At 51.3% G+C, this 20,696-nt stretch overlaps 1 protein-coding gene across 3 annotated transcripts in view; it reads right to left on the reverse strand.

Annotated features, from left to right (window-relative positions):
* ZHX3 (zinc fingers and homeoboxes 3) overlaps positions 1-20,696 on the reverse strand; it is a 47,032-nt gene that overhangs the window by 2,707 nt on the left and 23,629 nt on the right. For 2 of the 3 annotated variants that reach the window (XM_050713932.1, XM_035548025.1), the window contains exon 3: positions 1,336-4,268. In XM_050713932.1, the coding sequence (XP_050569889.1) occupies positions 1,336-4,105 (2,770 nt within the window). In that variant the 5' untranslated portion in view covers positions 4,106-4,268. Of the gene's footprint in view, positions 1-1,335; positions 4,269-5,745; positions 6,292-20,696 lie in introns of those variants that run through there. The other variant, XM_035548026.1, reaches the window with a different exon arrangement.

A 20,696-nucleotide genomic window follows, 5' to 3' on the forward strand; every position in this document is an offset into this window, starting at 1 on the left:
GCAGGTGCACCTCGTGATAGCAAAAGCAGAGGCCTGATGGAGGCAGCTGCAGAGCAAAGCCAGCCCCAGGCAGCTCGGTGTTGGGATGGGGCAGGAAAGCTGCAATCCTTGTGGGAGCAGGGCTGGGTCTTAGCCACCAGCAGGACGGAGGAGGAGCGTAGCCTGCAGAGCTGCACGTCCTTGCCAAGCACCTCCGAGCCTTGTGGGGTCACAGAACCTCACTCTGGTGGCAAAAAGCCACGTCTGGAGGGTGCTAGCAAGGACAGCCACCCCCCACCCTTCCCCAAACCTTCTGCTGCACTGCCTTCCCAGCCTACTCCTCTGGCCACAGCTGCTTCCCAGTGATGCACATCCAGACTTCTCTGCTGCAATAAAGGCAAGTCCCATTCAAACCCACACTTCATTTCCTCTGAATTACAGGGGGAAGGGAACCAATGAATTTTTTACAATTTTTTTTAAAAGGCCTGGCAGAGGTGTGTGGGAGGACCCAAAGCCATGCAGCAGGGCTGCAGCAGCTGGTGGGAGGAGGTGATGCTGGTGGGAGGAGGTGATGCTGGCTGGCGAGGGGCTGTGCAGCAGGACAGGGCGAGCGCAGCCCTCGGCCATCCCCATCTGGTGGGAGCTCTGCCAGGGAGGAAACAGCCCCCAGCTGCATTTCCAAAGAGCCCACAGAGGGCTTGGAAACCACCTCTCTTTTCCTCCACGCACGCCTTTCAAAAGCAAGCCCTGGAGGAGGGGTAGGGCCAGCAGCTGTAAATGCCACTCCATCTCTCCGTGTCCCCTCCTTCCTTGCGGTCTCTATCTGCCCTGCCCAAGCCCTACTAAAATGACAACGCTCACATCTGGAGAGCCGGCAGCAGCTCACAGTGGGCAGCAGGAGAGGGAAGGGGGGAGGCTTTTGTCCACACAGGCAAGGAAGTGAGAGCACCCACGGGCTAACCGTGCTGCCTGGGGCCAGGGGGAGACATGGGAGAAGCTGGGGGCAGAACTGGGAAACAGCAGCCAGACTCCTTCCTTCCCAAATATTTACAAATAAATATTTTTACAAATAAACCCAAGGGCCACATTCCCCCAGGGCAGGTGAAGGGAGGGGGCACTCCCACTGGTTTTGCTCCTAAAGCCAGGATTTGGCTTCAGAAGGGAGCTTGTGGCACCTTGCCAGACCCTCTTCTCCCCCTTTCCTGAAGGAACCTGGGGGGGGTTCCTCACTGCTTCCTCTATTTAAAGCCCAAATAGCAAGCCTGGACACCAAACCCCCACCTAGAGCACTCAGTGCCTCGTGCTCACCCAACCCTGCCCGCGGAGACCTCGCACAAACTGCCCAGGGGCCCTTACCGAGCTGCGCGGCGGGCGGCTGCACGGGGGCACCGGGGGGCTCAGCACCACCCTCAGGGCCGCCTGGCTCCCAGGGCTCGCTGTTCTCCGACACCTCTGAGCAGGCGTCGTACGGCCCCTTCTGGCTTCCCGTTTGGTCGCTGGTGCTGGAGAAGGCATCCTCGGAGGCGCCCCTGGTCTCCTCCTCCGCCTTCAGCGCAAACCACACCTTCACCTGCTGGGCGCTGAGCTGGGCGCGCTCGCAGAGGCTCGGCACGTCGTCCTCCTGCAGCGCCTTGTGCTGCTTGTAGTAGTCCTCCAGCACCTCCCTGCCGGCCGGGCTCACCTCCACCAGGCCCGGGGGGAAGATGCCGCGCCGGTAGTTCTCATACCACTTCAGCTGCCCGTTCTTGTAGCCGTACCGACTGTCTCCAAACCAGCGAATGACCTCAGCCCGCGGCAAGCCCGTCTGGGACACGATGGCGTCGTACTCCTGGTTCGTCGGCCGCTGCGTCTGCACGAACATTTGCTTAAGCAAGTGCCGCTGCTGGGCGGTTTTTTTGAAGTTCAGTTTGGTTTTCGGAGGGGTGGGCGGCCGGCTGGAGCCGCTGTCCCCCTTCTCGCTTGTGGCGATGCCTGGCGCTTCGCTCTTGCCATTGGACTCTGTCACCCGGAGGTTCTTCAGGTTGATTTTGATGGGGCTCACTTTCCGCTCTGCCGAGTTTGGGTTGTTGGTAGAGGCATCGAGAGAGCCGTTTTCGCTCAAGGCCCTCAGGTCATCTGAGGAGTCTTCTCCTTCCCCACAGCCGTTTTCAGCCTCCTCTTCCTCCTGCTGAACTGCCTCCTCCGCTTTTTTGTTCTCTTCTGCCACCTTCTTCTTCCTCCTCTCCGAGAACCAGCTGTCGATCTCCCTCCGTGTCATCTTCGTCTCGCTCCTCAAGCGATTCACTTCTTCATCTGGAGGAAGAGGATTCTGTGCAAAACTGCTCTCCAGGGCCTTGAGCTGCTCGGGCGCGCGCTCCTTGTACTTGGTGGGCGTGAAGTCGGGCGTCTGGTGCCAGGCCTGCCGCCGCGTCGGGTGGTGGGTGACAGGCGTGGCCGCAGCTGTAGACGTCAGCTCCGCTCCCTTGGGCGGCACGTCGAAGGGTATTTCGGGCAGAGAATCGAGAGCACTGTCTCCGGGAAAGATGGCTCTGCCGCCTCGCATGTTCCTGTAATGGTATCTCCTGTCACTAAACCATTTGCGAATCTCCTTGGTGGACAGCCCAGTTATCTTGGTCAGCCGCTCGACTTCAGCCTGGCCGGGGAACTGATTCCTGCAGAAGCTGCCTTTCAAGGCAGACAGCTGCTCGTGGGACTTCTTGTTCTTGTAGACGTTGGGGTCCAGGAAGGTTTGCGAGGATATGGCGGGGCAGGCAGTGAGCACTGACGGGGCCGCGTTCACCACCTTCACGGCCGAGGCATTGCCGGAGCTCACCGTGCTGTGCTGTGCCGCCGGCTGGGGCTTGGGAACTGTCGTCACCGCCAGGGTGAAGGAGGAGCTGGTGCCTTTCAAGCCGTTGGCCATTATGGGCTGTGTGACCAGCAGTCCCCCCGTGCCCTCCGGCTGCCCCACCACGTGGCCCGGCAAAGTGGCCTGGATGAGATGCGGGACGCTGCCGGGGTTCGCAACCAGCGGCGTGTTCAACACAGTAATGGTGGGCTGCGGCACGGACTGAATGACCGTGTTAAACATCTTCTTCCTGGCGTCTTCTATCTCCTCCGGCGACCAGCTGATGCCCTGCTTCAACCGCTGGGCCGTAAACCAGATCTTCAGCTGCTCTTCTGGGTACTTGGTCACCACGGTCAGGTAGCAGAGCTCAGCTTTTGTGGGGTAGGGGAACTTGTGGAAAGAGTTTTTCAGGAAGCTGTTGGAGTCCATGGCTGCGTTGTATGTGGGAATGCTGCTCAGGGGGATCATCACCTTGGGAAGGGACTTGGATGTAGGTAGCTGCTGGTGCAAGGGTGGTTGCTGCTGCAGTGAAACAAGTTGGGCAACACCCGCTGGCAGAACGGGCACGTTTCCGAGGATGGAGCCGTTCACTACATGAGATGATTTTGTCGAACTCGCGGTGGGCTGGCTGACCGGCACAGGCCCGTTTGTGAAGGAAGGCTCTCCGTCTTTTGTCTCCGACTCTCCGCCCAACTGACCGGACACATTCTCCTTCAGCGTGTGGATTTTTTTGGCCTCTGGTTTGCCTTTCATTATCTTCATGATGGGGGTTTTGGTGATGATAATTTCAGATTGACCATCCACTACTTCCTCGGGGACCTCTCCCGGAAGGTCGTGGCTGCTGGCAGCATCACAAAGACTTTGCTCCACAGCCGTTCGATTGTCCTGCTTCACCAGCCTCCAGACGAAGCTCATCTCGCCAGCATGCGACTCTGCGTTGTGCTGCGAGAGCCCTTCGTGGCTCTTCGCCAGGAAGTTGCACGCAACGCACACAAACGCGGGGTCTTTGCTGAAGTCCAAGTGCTCAGAGTCCAGGTGCGCAAAGAAATGGTGAACGTCTTGAGATCCGAAGTCACAATACTTGCAGACAAAAGTATCGCCCTCAGCAATGCTGCGGTGCCCGTTAGACAAGGCTCCACTGTTGCTGGCACCAGCATCACTGGCTGCCGGCCCTTCTGCGGGAGCATCTTGTTGTGTTCCTTCACGATCGTCTTCTGCAGCCTCCAGCTCAGTCTCCTGAAGCACCAGAGTTTTTACTGGTATCATGCAGGGAGTCGTGGATTTTCTCTTGCTAGCCATCACTACGATTAATCCCGATGAGATTATTTTTTCTTTAATTTAAATTAAATTAAAATTTAAAAAGCGCTATTGCAAGTGCTCTGTGGTCTAGATTCCAGCAAATTCATGATGTCCCAAGGAGTTGTTGTCAAATGTTGACAAATGTTCATATTTACCACTGAACCTGAGGACAAGGAGAGGGAGGAGGGGTTAGTTCCCTTGGCATGAGACAAAGCACAGCTATCCTGCTATTTAACTGTTTCACTCAACAAATCATTCTCAGTGTCTTTTGCTGGAAAAATTCAACTTGACCTTGGATTTACCACACTTTCATACACGCAGTCTGTGAATTACCTGTTTAGAAAGCAAACACACAAAGCCAGAAGCCAGCTGTGACGTGGCAGCGGGGAGAAGCTGACCACACGACTCCTTCTCCCCCAGCTGCTCCCTGGAGCCCGCTCTCCCCTTCCAGCTCACAGCCCCAGCTCCCTTCCCCTCCTCCAGCTCGATCCTTTTACCCCCAAACCCACGAAGCAGCCAGTTCCACCCACACCAGCACTGGACGTCACAAGGCAGATCTCAGGGCTATTTTTCCCCCCAAATCTCTTACTTGCGAAAGAATGCCAGGTATTCGCAGTGCCGTGCGTGCACAGCTCCCATCCGCTGCTCGGCTTCATACGCTCCCACGCAGTGAGCAGCAAAACCAAGAGCGATTTTCCCAGCTACGCAGTGCAACCGTGCAATGCCTATTTTACAGCCTGTACCAAACTCTCCTTTGAGGAGGACACGGGCTGGGACGTCCCCTCGCCATGCCCTGCCAGCCCCAGCACCGGTGCTGCTGCGGGGAGAGCGCTGCCCCGGCTCCCTGCACGCCCGGGTGCCCGCCGGGCTCCCAGCCCCTGCCTGCTTCCCATCAGAAAAACCGGATGAAAATCAACATGCTCCCACAGAACATTGCGATTTCTTCAAAATCGGCACTTTCCAACCATCCTGTCGGAAAGCTGCTTGCCAGCTCGAAGCACCATGCCTGTGCCAAAGGCTTCTGCGTGCAGAAAGTCCTGGAGCTGCGCTGCAGACAGCAGCGAGGCTGCAGCTGGAGCCACGTATTTTAGCCATCCTCGCTCAGGAAGCCAGCAAATCATTTCTGAGATTCCCTCCCCACGCCACGCACATTTTCTTATTGTTTTAACAGCATCTGCTGGGTCTTTGGCTGGAACTGCAAGAGAAGGTAAGGCCCCCAAAAGAGCTTTAGCCACCGCCGTGCCGCTGGCCTGCTGCGGTTGTGCAATCTGCACAGCGGATGCTCCATGCCTGAGCTCACGACCCGAGGGCAGTGAAGCTGGCTGCTGTCGCTGGCACCAGGAGGCACTTGCCAAGACGGGTCCTGACGACAGGGAAGGCACGTCTGACCGAGCAGCGTCGCTGCCTTAACCCCCTCACCAACCTTTCTTACAGCAACTCTGCTTTTTTTTTTTTTTTCCTTCTTCTAAACGCTCGGATAAAACTGTATTTTTCCAGATTGCGAGGTCACTCGGAGGCACATGGATGCACTGATTCGTGTTACAAAGACTCCGTGCCAGATTTTCCTGGGATTTACAATAACAGAGAGGGAGCTTTATAAAAACACTCGTAAAAACTTAAACTATAAAAAAACAACTTACCATCCTACCAGATGACCCCAGAGCCAACTCCTACCAGTTAAAGCAGCTGTGCACCCGGAGCTCTCATGTCAGGTATGCCGAGCTGACCCCATGCACAGAGAAATGAAGACCAGGAAAATGACTTTGTGGTGCTTATGCAAGAGCGACTCTGCCTTATTTTTGTTGGTAGCTTTTAGACCAGAGGAATGAAAGATCCTAAAACAAAAATCAGACTGAGGAAGTATGATCTGACCTCTGTAACTTCATTTGAAATTTTTTAAAATGCTGTTCTGGAAAAAATTATGTCAGCTTGCAAATAGGAGAGCCCGGCTGGGCAATTCTGGGCTCAGCAACTCTCCGGCACAATTTAAAAGACTGATGGGAAAACGTAACTTCCCGTTAATGTGGGCTGATCTGAGATTACAAAACAGCCCTGTAAATAGCGTTAGTCATCACTGAACTTGGCGTCAGAAAAGACTGTTTGCTATGCTAAAGCTTCATGAAAAGCTAGAAATTATAACTCGAAAAAATCTATAAATAAAAAAGCATTAAAGCTGTGACCTGGATTTAGACGGTGCGAATTTCATGCGCTCAATACCTGCTTTATGCTGCTCTTATCCCACCTTCTCGTGGTTAGTCTTTCCCTCTGCAGAGGGCCAGAAAGTTATTCATGAGCATTAGCAAGCAGAATACTTGGATGACTATGAATGGGCTTTGCTATTCAGCAGGGAACAGCATCAATTTGACACCAATCCCAGGATCCTCATTTTTGATGCTAAGTTAAATATTACACAATCTAGCAGGGTATGATGACCTTTCCAAGTCGAGTCAATTAGGAAAAAAACAATGAGAATGGCCTGAAGGCTACAAAATATAGCTTTAAAGGCTGAAAGGAGTTTGGTGTCACGGAGGCAGCAGTAAAAGTGAATTCTGTTGCTGCACAGAGATCTGCAGAGCTGCCTTCCCCTCCTTTACTGCACCAGGTTTGCACCGATGCTGGTTTAATCTCATCCTGCAGCTCTCACGCAGGCCAGGGAGAAGCTGCTGGGCACTTTGCGAAGTCTTTGGTTTCCAGCAAACGGCCAGTGGAGATCCAGTTCCAGCATCGCTGTTACTGGAGACAGCTCACGTCTCAGATGGATCTTATGTTGTGGTTATAGATTCACCACAAAAAGACTGTTTTTATCTGTCGACGGGGAGAATTTGATACAGAGCAATCGAGATGCACAAAGCCCCCCATTGTGCCCTTTTAGCGGAGTGCCTCTTCAGAGCATGCAGTCAGAATTATTTGGGGTAAATGTGAACGGTCTGACCCACCTACAGAGAACCTAAAAGCTCCGCGTTTCATTTACCCGCGCATTTGCATCAAGCTCAGTGCTCTCTCCAACAAGTTCTGTTAAAAATGCAATCAAAGCAGCACCAGCCAACACAGCTCTCCTGCTGGGGTTCCAATATTAATGCCACCTGAGAACACAGATTGCAAATTTAGCTGGAAGTGAATCACAGTGCCAATTTACTAGGAAAAAAATTAATCAAGTGTACTGTTTGTCCGTTTCATTTCCACGGAACAGTTGCATAACCACATGCTAAGAGCAGGTTTTATTCACTGCTCACCTTCTGGAATGTACTAATGCTTTAATACACCACTAATATATAACAGAACATACAATTCACTGATCTCTGTCATTGAAACAAGCAAAGATGTTTAACGGATAGGTTAAATTAATGGCAGAAAAATTACTCAATTAACAACCAGCCTTACAGCGGGACTCAGTATACCACCACTGCGAATGCCTCCGACCAATTTGCACAGCCACGTGTGAAGGACTCGATTTACTACGTATTACTTTATGATTAACTGGAAGAAAGATGAGCTGCGTGGAACAGCCACCCTGCTGACAGGAAGAAAAAGGGATCGTGCCTCAACTGATGGTCCCTATTTAATCGACACCTGCTAATTTAATGGAGGGGTAGCATAGCGAACAGCAGCCACCACTCAAATGACCTGCATACCTAAACCTGCTGCTGGAAATTCGAAGGAAAAATGACTTCAGGCAGAGTCCAATGGATTTGGCACCCGAGATGCTCGTAGGGAACTAACGAATGGGCTGCAGGCACGGCCGCCTTCTCAATGAAGCATCGGGAGGGGACTGGGGGCAGATGCAACCTCTGAGGTGGGACCCACGCACGTGGTCCTGCGACGTGGGGGACCCCTGGCACCTTTGCACCAGGCAGGCACAAAGCCAGACAAGTGGCTCAGGTTGGCTTGTGGTTCCACAAGACGTGCTGGGCGGTGATATAAACACCCCTAGCGACTGGGAAAGAAGGAACAGAGGAGGAAGACGGAAAATGTTAAACTCAGGATTGCTGTCTGTGAACACGGCACAGCATTTCTGACCAGCCCTGAACCCCAAACGCTGCTCGAAGCGTTCCCCCATAAGGCATCCCAGCCAGCTCCTGTCCCAACGGCAGGCCCAGGTACACGCCACCAGCTCGCCCCAGAGCCGCTCTGGGTCTGCCGAGGAAAACAATGCCGAGAGACTGGTCAAAGTGAGCTTAACAACTTCAGAAAATTTACTTCTGCAGAGATTAACAAAGGGAGGTTTCGAAATCGGCACTGCTGAGTATGAACTTTCAGCTTTTTCCAGCTTGGCTGGATACAACTGGTTTGGTTTTAAATGTTTCAGTGAATTAATGAGTTAGGTTGTTAATGCAAAACATTCGTTCTGCGCAGCGCCAAGGTCCCCAGTTAGAAGATTAATTTTGTGACCTTTTGCAAACCTCGCCTAGAAACAACAACAAGGAAACCCACCACGTGGCATCAAAAGACATCCAGCGCACGGCCCCGCAGCAGCTGTGGTCCCCCCATCCCATACGGGGACAGCAGCTCTGCCCCCAGCCCAGCAAACGCCAGCGATGCTCCCAGCAGGGACGTGCTCCCCACCGACGTCCTGGATGACAAAATCCTGCCGTGGGGACTCCGGTGCTGGACGCAGCTCTGCCGAAGCATAAAGTGCTCGGTTAAAGGGGGAAAAAAAAAGATCAACACCAAAATAGAAGTAAAATAACAGTTTTCTCAACGCTTTCTGTGCCTGCTAGGCAGGCAGACACACTCCCCAGGTCAGGGACAAAGTTGATGTTTCTGTCTCATAGGGAGCCAAGCACAATATTGGCACTTCAAATAAAAGCGGCTTGTTTTTCAGCTCAAACTCTGCAGGCCCTGGTTGATATCATAACATGGAAAAAAAAATTAAAGAAGGAAAAAAAGTTGCCATTTGAGTGTTTTCTTCTCTTCCCTTTATGCCCTACCTGCAGCTAGGCCCGGAAGACGCAATCCTTCCCTTGGGAAGTCACCTGTGGACTCCTCACCTTTCCACCAGCAATCAGCAAGCAGAGGACGGCAGGTAGAAAAATTTGGAGGTCAGCAACCCAGAGCCGGTGCTGTCAGCAGCGACCAGACGCCGGGGGGTGAGCTGCCTTCCCCCTCCCACCACCCAGCATCCCAGAGGGAGATCCCGGCGCATTTCGGAGCGGGGACCCCACAGCACAGCACAGCACCGGGTGCCAGAGCTGGGACTGGGTGCATTTACCTGGGCGCTCGGGAGGGCAAGGGAACACCAGGTCTGTGCAGCACGGAGGGCACAGTCCCTCTGCTGCCACTGGCCACGGCAGTCCTGGGACTCTTTTTCTTGGGTTAGTCATTAACATTTGTTTTGCATTTCGAGTCCCTTCATGAGAAATTATGTAGGAGTTCATCAGCTATATTAATTATCCAGCTTATTGCCAAAACATGCCCTGCTTGGGCTGGCGGGAGAGGGGAAGGCTGGAGCCTCCTGTAGTTCCCAGCTGAGAGGAGAAGAGGTGAAGGTCTGTCCCACGACAGCTCTAACCAGGGCTTCCTCTCCACAGCCCTGGAGCCATGGGCTTTGAGTACAACAAGAGCACAACAAAGCATGGGGTGAGGGCGTGCGGCAGCAGCACAACCCAGAGAAACCCCGTTCATCCGTCCCGGGGACATGCTACGTGGATGGACACGTGGCAATGACTGGCAAAGACCTCTCTAAGTACTCCTGCGTTCAGCACGGACAGACGCAGAGAGAAGAGCCCACCTCTCCAGAGCACACCTCACCTCCTGGGCGTGGACGGGATGTCCCTTTTAGCTGTGCCAGTGTGGCTCTGTATCAGAGAAGAAAAGGCAGGATTGGGCAGGTTGCGAGGCAGCACGGAGCCCGCGGAGCTCCCCCGGTCCCGGTCTGTGGCTGTGCATCCCTGGGACTGCAAGGCCTGCAGCTGGAAGGGTGCTCATGGCATAGATCTTCTCCAGCAGCCTAAAAGCACCAGCACCAGAGCATCACCCAGGTGAGCAGCGCGCATCTCCACACCGTGCCTTCGCCTAGGGTGCGCGCCTATAGGTACCACCTGCCTGGGGGCAGTCAGCCCACCACTTCTCTGCCACCCAGAGCCCACACCGAGACCACCACGCACCTCATTCTGCAGGGGTTTAACCCTACAAAGGACTGCCAGATCCCGTGAGGGAACACTTAATGAGACTCTCCCCTTGGGCACAGATCGCTGCTGCGCTGCAGGCACTCCAGTGTCAGGTGCGCTCGGCAACAACAGGAAGAGCCACGAGCAGTAAAACAGCAGCAGCCCGAGACAAGCAAAGCCTCTTCATATCTTATTATTCGGTGCCACGCAAATGTACAAACACACGCACCGATTTCAGCAGTTTCAAGCTCCCAGCAGCATCGCATAGTCAACATTTGTGCTAAGGAACAATTTCTCTTTATGCCGACTGTTCGGGGTGCTTTGTAGCTTACGCCTGGCTTTGCAAAGGCATGCACAGTTTACAGGCAATGGAAGCTGGCTGGCTGAACAATCGCAGTCATTCTCCATTACTTGGCAGGCCTGAAGTAGAAAAGCGTCATTTTCATTTAGGGTAGTTAAACAGAGCTATTCATTAAAATTTCGTCCTTCTACAAGCTGCTGCACCTCTCCATTTAAAGCACGCCTGTAAGAGAAGACCTCTCCTCTACCCTGCCGCATTTTGCACTGACCTGTTTCAAGTCATCACCGATTTGTGAGCTACCTTTTCGGATTGGTCTCGTACTTTCAGAACAGCAGCAACTTGCCTTTGTCTTCGTTACCTGGGTAGAGGCTGCTTTTCTCCATTAGCACTCAGGGAGTAATGGTAATTATCTCAGCTTTTTTCAGATGAGCACAAACCCGAGCGAGATGGAAGGCTAGAGAGGGGTGGCTGAAACGGAACGCGATTAGAGTATAAAAATAGGTCACTAGGATAATATAACCTTTAGACTATTGGCAATGTGCCCCCCTTAGAGACAAGCCTGTGTGCTATATTTCAATAGAACGTCAGGAATAAAAAATACACCACACATCAAAACAAAACCAATGATCATCCCTCCGAGCTTTGCGTGCTTCTGTGTGAACGTTACCACCACTAATTCACTCACTCTTTTTCCTCTGCTCCCATCCATTTGACCAAGGACCAAATAAACGTTATGCAATCACACCCTTGACATCTTCAAACAAAAATCTCTTTTAGCATGCAGGCTTCATTACAGATTTGCTCCGAGTCACACTACCTCAGCAGGGTTTACACTCCCAGCGTCCCGGGGACCCACCTCCACGCATAGCTTCGATCCTCACATTTTGTCCATGTTGCAAAACATTCCTGGCATTGCCCCAGAGGAAACGATCTGGCAGACAGACAATCGTCTATCCACACAACCAGCTCTGAGGTGAACGCTACCAGCAGAGGACACCACACAGCATTAACAGGGCTTCAAGAAGTCCCTCAGCTCATCGGCATCTGCGTCCCCCATCACCTCGCACTCGGCTGGTGAATACCAGCAGATTGGCTTGTGCCTAGGCAGGGCCAGTCATGTTTGCAAGTGCACAGGGGCTCTGATTTCAGTCCCTCGTGCTTTCTCTAGGAGGTCTGCTTTTGCTTTAATTGTGAGAGGGATCTCTTTGTGATTGCTGCTTGATCACTGACATCTAAAATGGCCACACATGGTCAGAAGGGTAATATTCTGCCACATCGTGTTCAGAGTTGCACGTGTAGAGATTATTGTCAAGTATCACCATTTAGACAGAGCAAGATCAGCTTTGGTAGAGTTAGCTCTTTGGAATCCATGTGAAAACGGACAGATTAAGAACTAAAATATACCTTTCTGTATTTTTATTATTGGAAGCTGTCAATGAGCTCCAAGCCAAAAATTGGGGGATCTTGGAGTGAAGACTCATGGTTCCCAAAGCAAAACAAGAACCAGAGTTAGAGCTTGGTCACTGTTATGGTTCTGGCAAAAATACTTGAGTCTTCTAAATCAGCAGGAGATGCTAGGAGAAACTGAAGAAGCGTTCACAGGCCTGAGCCCCCTACAGCAAGAGAGCAGACGAAGCACACAAGCCCGCTGTGCTCTCAGCACAGCTGCAGACTGCCCAGCACCAGGGCAAGTCATTTTGTGGGAAGCCTCTAAACCGCATTTCCCAAGCACTTCTGCTCACAACCCCACTTCCAGGTTTGCACATCCACTTCCAGATGGGTGACCCTACTTAGGGGCCACCACCCCGAGCTCAGGAACCACAGCTCTAGGCATTATCACAACATTTACTGCTACAAGAAAACCAGCATCAGCTTTTATTTCGTGACTGAAATGATCCCACTGCAGGACCACAAAAACAAAAGCCTGCTAGAGGGTCACACAGTTTTCTCACCAAGCATCCAAGGCTCTTGTGCAATGAAGAAAGGCTTGCTGAAGACAGGCTGATCACCAGTTACTGAGCAGCCACATAAGGGCAGCGATTCCAGGGAAATTGAGTGTACGGTAAAGGATTCCAAGGTCCAGATTTTAAAATGAGATGTGGGACATGAGTGGGAAGGACTAAACTGAGCTACTAAATAGCACCAGACACCAAATGTGGGGTGCTGGAGCTGATCATCTGCAGCACCGACTGAGGACTATTACAGCACCGCATCCCCTTCCCAGCTGAGCATTTTTGGATTACTTCATTCCCCATGCCCTTTTGCAATATGCTAGCTCTGTGAGCTGCGTTGTGTTCTGGCTCGCCATCAGCTCCCATTTCCCCACTTACAGTTGCTATAACCAAAAAGACAGCTGCAAAACGCTTCAGCTGAAAGCAAGGAAACAGGGCTGGCAGGTCGGGATCGTGGATTTTTCTCCCCCCACAGATCCCGCTTCAGAGTTGTCCTTTCAGACGCAGAGTGCAGCCGATCGCTTTTGCAGCTTATTGAATACGCTGGTTTATGGCAATGTTTTTCTGCTCACTGAACTGGCTCATTCTTTCAGCAGAACAAACTGTTCCACGTTGAGGCAGGAGTTGGCTGTGTTTTAACAAAGGATTTTTCCCTTCTGACAGTGTTTTGCAAAAGACCCAAAAAAATGAGTTTGGAGCCAAGTTACAAAAGGTCAGGAGAGGCTAGTCAAGCCATGGGTGTAGTTCCTGTATGTCACAGCCAGTAAAGGAAATGGGTGGGGAGAAGAGAAATGGCATTTTGAGCTGAAATAATATGTATAAAGTCATTATAATGAGGAATGGGCTTTTGAATGAGGATGGCAAGTATGCCAGCACTGTAATTTCTGCTTTACAAGGGTAGGCTCAGGTCTCTGCAATCATTTATCCGTGTGAAGTATGTATTTGACACAGTTCGAGTAGCAACAGTAGCGAGAAAAAGGCAGTTTTGCTTGCTTCCCCTCCCCAAGCTGATTTCAAGGCGCTACCATACTCTCATCTCCCATCAGCCAAATGAATATTCAGGAGGCTTTTGCCGAGAAAACACCAGTCAATCATCAGCACAATGCTGGGGGAAGAACATACTACGCTGAGAAACGCACGGGGGACTGGCAGCTCATTCCCTGCTCTGCTTGAGCACCCCAACCATTCCTAATGCGGGGCAAAGCACCGCGGTGGAGGCCTGTCTGGTGGAGGCCCACCATCTTGGCAAAGGCCCGCCATCCCAGTGAAGGCCTGTCTAATGGAGGCCCACCATCTTGGCAGAGGCCCGCCATCCCGGCAGAGGCCTGTCTGGTGGAGGCCCACCATCTTGGCAGAGGCCCGGCCCACGCCGCCGCTGTTCCCCGTCGCCCTTCCCTGCCACCCAGCAGGACAGGTGAGCCCAGGGCTGCTGCACAAGCAGCAAAGGATCAGGCCCCAGGCTCCCAGCAGCACTGCCCTCCCTGGACTCCAAGCCACGTTTTCATTTTGTTTGCAAGCAACGAAAGGGTAAGTGGTAGAATTGCAGCCCCACAGGGCACAGCTACCTAAAAGGATATCACCGGAGGGTGACAAAGCCAATTTTTCTGCTTTGGTAAGTCTTCAAACTCCAACTTCTGGGTTATGTTTCCTTCTGCATCAAGACCTCGCTAAGAGGAGCTGACAACAGAGCTTCCCTCTCCTCCTGTGGGAGCTGGGACCACAAATACTTTCTGTGATGGACGACCAGGCTTCTGCTGCAGCCCCGCTCCCCCTTCGGCAGTGCCAGAGTCTGTGCCAGGTGTGGGGCACAGGTGAGCCACAATCGCCTACTCTGGTCCTGTGGATGTTGAAAGGAGGAGAGCCAAGGGGCTCTGCAGCAGCTGACAGTATGTCATGCCTAATGCTTAAGCTTTTCCAGGCCTCAGAGGATCCCTGAATAGAAAGACACCACCCGCCACTGGAACACAGCCACTTTTGTGGCTGGAAGGGGCAGATGTTCAACCCCATACAACAATGCAACACAACAGTTGAGATTGTAAGTGAAGAATGCTGCATCCACTTAAAACTGAAGAGGGAAATTAGGGACACCATCTAATTCTAGAGTCACCATTGTCCTAATGCTTTGAGTTCACATACCTACTGTGCAAGAGGGGCACAGGGTTTTCTTCCATTGCCTTAAATAGCCAACATCCTGGCCCAAAGCATTGAACCACAAGAACTTCAGAAGCATATGGCCAGACTGGCAAGTTTTCAGCTCCTTCAGCTGGAACACAGTTTTCCAAAAGAGCCCGGCTCCTTTTTAGTACCTACATAAGTGACAAGACTTCCAGAAGTCCCCACTTCCCAACAGTTTCTGCTGGCACACAGCGGGCCAGATCATTCAGAGGGCTCAGCTTCCAAATGGCCAAAGCCTTTGCTGAGATGCTTGATGGGAAGCTGAGCTTCAGAAGTCTGCAACACAGCAAGCATCAGGTACTTCACCACCAAGAAGAGTGGTTATGGAGAAATATATAGCCCAACCACCAAACCCTCATTCACTGACCCCAGATTGCTCACATGAGACAGCCTTTCTTCTCCCCTTCTTTAAAACAATCACTACCTCTTTTAGGATTGACACCAAGAGAAAAATGGATTGGGGATTTCATTCTAGATTTCCATGGGCTGGAGATACCAGAATCTCAACTGAGCACCTGCCAGCCAAAAGCAATCCCTGTCACCTGCTCTTTGGTTTGAAAACTAGATTTGTTCAAAACCATTTGTCAAGCCACTCTGGGCAGCAGGCAGAGAAACAGAACAAAGTTCAAGGGTTAGTTGTGATATGAACCGTGCTTGTCAGGATTCTTCACTTCCTCCGGCTGTTTAACGAGACTTGGAATGGATTATCCATGGAGAGGCAATTATTTTTTGCGTTGAAAGCTCACCATCCTCTGTAGGTCAGCTGTGAGCTAAAAGCATCCCAGTTATTTACTGCTGGAAGCTGAAGGAATTTCCTTACTCTCTGAAGACAGACATTTAAAATTAGTTTCAAGTACAGTTGTGATAAACAAATCACGTCCTCCTCCCCTCCCCCTTCTGTTTTTTTTCTGCTGGATTTTTAAACCATGCCTGCTGGTCTCACCGGCCATTTCCGAAGCTGCCCTCTGCAACTCCTTATTTAAAAATCCATTCACAAGGATGCAGGGGAATTATGCAGAGCAACACAGACATCTTCCGAGAAGAATCAGCAAAGCCAGAACCCTCTTTTCCAAGCTCTCCCTTAGACTCTTGATTCCCCAGAGCCCCCAATTTTTGAATTCCTGATACCATTAAAATAAATAAATCGCCAGGAGTTTGACTATTCTCACGGCGGAAGGTTAGGAGTTGGTTCGTTACCTTATTGCAGGGAACATGGGCTAAAAATCAGATGCCGAGGCTCGTTCAGGACTTCAGCTCGTTGCCGAAAGTCAGCTGGTGGTGCCTCTCGCTGGGTGGAACATGAGCTCACCAGCCCACTTCACGTATGCTACCAAATAGCTGCTGGATGCAAGCAGCTTTTGGCAGCCACGCGGGGAAAACGAGAGGTGTTTTAAGGTGGTATGACGGCCTACGTAAAGGGGCTTGGTTCGGGGACTGAGGTTTCCTGCGAGCCTTTATTCAAAATATTGATGTACTAATTAATTTGTTGATCACAAGGCCTTAATATGAGGAAACTCGGTTAAGAAATTCAGGCGTGCTGGAAGAATTGCTTCCTTGCCATGCATTAGCGACTATACCCACAAACTGCCAGCAATCACTAAGCCTCCACTCTGTATTCAAAGCTCTATACAATAGAGTTTATTATTTTTAAGCTTTTCAGACATCACTGTAGCGAGTTTAAGAGCACTATTTGGAAGATTAAGATATGAACACCACCATATTATTCAATTTAGTCTAACACTGAACACTTATTTCTGTAAGTAGTCACAGCTAACACTTCGTTTCCAACCGCCAACAGAGAGAAATACTTACAGCTCTAAGTCACATTTCAGCATGGTCTTGCAAACCAAATTTAGGAAATGAGAACAAGGAAATTACTATCATTATGCAAATACTGCCCAATTACTGCCAAGCCATACAGAACCTGTCTTCAGGTCTCTGCCATAGGTTTTGAAATTACACACATACAGATCACAATCAGGAAAGCCCCACTTTCCGTGTGTGCAACCGAGTGTGAAGTTATTAGTACATCTCCAACAGCTGTATTTTCTAAGTACTCACTATTTTCTCTGTTCACGCGGACACAGAGAGGCATGTACCTCTTGCTATCGCCTGTAGCAGCAGACAGTCAGGCAGCTGTGGGTTTTAACAGCGACATGCCAACCCCACAGGCCCCACTACGTGTGGGATTTGGGTCTCGTTCCCATGCTATCAGCCCGCAGGAGTGCCAAGAGCAGCAGAAATCTTGGTTTTGGCCCCACAGGTACTGGCTCACCTCGAAAGTGTGATGCTTTTTCTGTGCAGCCCCACTTGCAGAATTAAGGCAGCTGCTGAGCGGCATTGCCGGCTCATCTCCTGAGCTCCTATTTTGGGGCCTCTGTGGATGTCACAGAAACACACAACAACCAGGATTGGGAGGGACCGCTGGAGGACAGCTGGTCCATCCCGACACTCAGAGTAAAGAGTGTCCATCAATTTTTAACCAGGCAGGCAAGGCTTCCTATCAGTACCAAGCCTGTTTCCTATAAACTCCTGCTGCATGGATTCAGAACGGCTTTTTGGCCACTTGTGTAATTTACCGAGACCATTAAGTAATACTTCTTTCAAAAATCCAGACGAATTGCCCAGAGAAGAGAGAACAAAGAAAAAAAAAAAAAAAAACATAAAGGCAGGCAGGTTCCAGGACTTTTTACCCCTCCCAGTGACAACAGCAAATAGAGCTTACTAATAGCTGGTTTATTTGCCCAAATCAGACATGCAGACAGGTGACAAGGGGGAGTGATGGGAGAAAAAAGAGAAAGGGCTTGTGCCTGTTTTCTATCACGATGCTGCTTAGATGAGAGCTGATTGCTGCATTTTGTCCTCTTGAAACCATCCCACCCTTTGCAAACAACTGTGCAAGCTGGAGTAGATGGGATGCAGGACAGAACCAACATCCTTCGAGGGGAATAAGGGAATAACCAGGGAATTAAGTGAAATGAGAGTCAATTAAAAAATCACTTTGCCTATCTGAAAGCTCTCATTTCATTAGAACTGATTTAGCTAGCTTGGAGAAAAGCTCTTTCAGGGGTCTAGAACTTCCCAGCCTCTCAAGTGAAAGTGGAGAAGTTCTCATTGCAAAATCCCAATCTATAGCACCCAAAGCATCACAGCCTATGCTATTCCCGCAGAGAAAGAGGGAATAGCAAAAAAGACTTTTTTTTTTTTTTCCAAAAGGCTCGCTTCTTCTTCGGAGAGAAATGGAGGGCAGTCTCATTGCAGCAGTCTAAAACATTCCCCACCATCATTAGGATGAATGGCATAGCATAAATTATTAACTCTGTTCAACATAACTCGGAAAATAGCACGAGAGACCAAACTGTGGGAGGAGTCAGCACAGGGGACCACAACGCCAGAATAACGGTTGCGCTGTGTCAGCAGGCTGTCTGCAAATAAAGGAATCGGGCTGGCTCAGGGGCTTGGTAACAGCATGACGGAGCCGTTCGTTTCTAGGTCAGCAGTTCAAATCAGAGCCACGCTCTGGGAGATGGAGGCACGCTTCTAGACAAGGTGAATTTACAGGATCCGTCCAAACCCCAGCACAGCTCTGCCTGCTGCAGCGTGCAACCCGTCGCTTCTCAGTGCTTGGGGCAGGACGAGCATTTGCTGAGACCGTACCCAGGAACTGCCCGACAGATTTTCATCCCGAAGTCCTGGCTCCCAGGGCTGGGACATTTTGTAGAGGCGTCCATCTAGAAGAGTGCAGGTGCTGGAGGCCACGGGGCTGCAGCCTGGCCAGGGCAGCCTGGGCACCCCAATCCCAAGCAGCTGCAGCCGCAGCTCCCCGCTCCCCCAGATCCACGGGGCAGCTGAAGGCACCCCGGCTGTCGTGCAGATCAACAGGAAAACAGATGCACAAAATACACCGTGAAAAAACACACTGCGGCACTTAAGTTTCACAAGAATAGGTCACTTTCTCAGTTACTGTCCCGAAGCTGTTCAATGTTACTTCATTTTAATTCCGCTTAGAGTTTGAAAGCCCATAAGTTGAAGTTATTTAGCTACTGCCAATTGTGAAAAAAAAAATAAAAATCCAGACACTGTGGACAAAGGAGGCAAACAACAACCCAACGCTGTTTCTCCAGGCAATTGTTTTCTTCCTTGGGCTGGGAGAGAAGCAGACTTGGAAGCACCTCAATGATATTGCAGCAAAACGACAGCGTGTCAAGCTGGATAAAGCTCAGGGCAGCAGGAATTCCTCCCATATACAAGCCCATAATCACCTGCTGGGAAGAGATTAAGTGAATGGACGTCTGCAATATCAGGGGAACAAGAGGAAGAAACGTTAACGGTGTGCAGGACGCGTCTCCAGTCAGCTCAGAAGCACACAAGGCAGCTTCACAGTCAAACCCTGCAAGGGCAATGTCCTTAAGATCAGTCACGCAAACCTTTGTATCAAGCTGCTTACTCGAGTGGCCAGCGTTAGGCAAAACAATCGAGAGGTTCATTAAACGAACTCACCCTGGATTAATGCCATAAAACTGTACATACCTTCCAGTGACAGGTGGAAAAACGGTTTGCAACACCGTCCCAAACACTAAAGAGCTATAGTCACAGCCTCAGTCCCTTCCAGACCATCTCCTTTCACACCCAAAGGACTTCGCCATCACTAGGGGCAGCCCTCAGAATTCAGGGCCAGCGGCTCCCATCTGTACCCTTCATCCTCTCCCCCCTTCTAAATTGGGCTCGAGCCTCATCACACCTGGCAAGTGCTGGTGAGTGAAAAGCTGCTCGTGAAGATTACACACCTCCTCGATTACACACGTTCTTCAGCAATGGTCCCACGGGACCCCAGCTGCCCCCCAGCCAAGCCTTGCTCATATTCAAGTTACAGTGAGGAACACAACGCCTGTGTCCCCCAGAGCATGCGGGTGTGCTGGACGAGTACCCCAGGAATCCATCAACATTAGGAAATTGCAGCTAACCTCCTCATCGCTCCCCTCCTCTGCCGTCAGTTCTTGCCATGGCACATCAGATTTTCCCCAAGGGACACTTGCCTAGCCTCTCCCCACAGCCCCTCCTTGTAGGGCACCCTAAAAGAGGGCTCTGAAGGCTCTCACAAGGCACATCTGTGGGATCTTACTTCTAAACACGTGCATGCCAATTTGAAGCTCAACCTCCCCAGCACACAAAGTTGTGTGAACCAATAAAAGACCCACAATATAGTGAAGTCTACAGCCTTACACGTATGTGTCCCAGGGTGAGGATCATAAAACCCAAGAAGGTTAGACTGCAGAAGTGCTTGCATACAGTGCACTCCCTATACTGGGGATTCGATTCTCCTCCCGGCTGCAGGCAGAACCTACGGGAAGACCTACCCAAAATCTCCATGCCACCTAGGTAACAGCTTCCAACTTTCCCCAAAGCCCTAACCTGAGGGTTACAGACCCCGGAGGAAGCAGTCCCAAGCTGCTGCCCTGCCCCGGACCTGCCCAGCCTCACAGCACCGAGCAGACACCAACAGCGATGCACTATTTAATAGTTCAGGCAAAGATACCCTGGAGAGGAAAGGGTTTGGGGTTTTGGGAAGGGCTGCCACAGACACGCAGAAGCACAGAGTACACAGTGCCCCTCCACTGACCAGGCAGGGCTGAGATGAAAGCCAAGCTTCTCTCCAAAAGGGATGGGTTTTCCCAGCTATTGGGCCATGCCTCTTTCACAGACGATAACATCTTCGCAGGATAAATACACCGAAGATGAAAGAGCTGGCCCCAACTTACATTCCTAACAGCCTGCTGCTAGGTTGCGTTGGTGGGCTCCTCAACGGCGGGCACAAGCCATCGTGCCCGGCTGCAGAACCAGAAGGAGCGATTTGGATTGTAACACCGAGGGACTCCAGAGCAAGCCCCTGCCTCCCCTGCCCTCCCACTTTTCAGGGATGTTGGGAAACCTAACGCTCTTGCCATTTGGGAAGCGGTAACAGGGAAGGCCAGCACTGCTAACCCCACTCTAGAAAAGAGGAAACAGGCATGGAGAGGAAAAAGGGTCTGGCCGAGGTAAGTCCCGTGGGCTCCAGC

Source organism: Cygnus atratus, chromosome 16, assembly GCF_013377495.2.
Source record: "Cygnus atratus isolate AKBS03 ecotype Queensland, Australia chromosome 16, CAtr_DNAZoo_HiC_assembly, whole genome shotgun sequence".
In the NCBI taxonomy this organism is placed as follows: domain Eukaryota; kingdom Metazoa; phylum Chordata; class Aves; order Anseriformes; family Anatidae; genus Cygnus; species Cygnus atratus.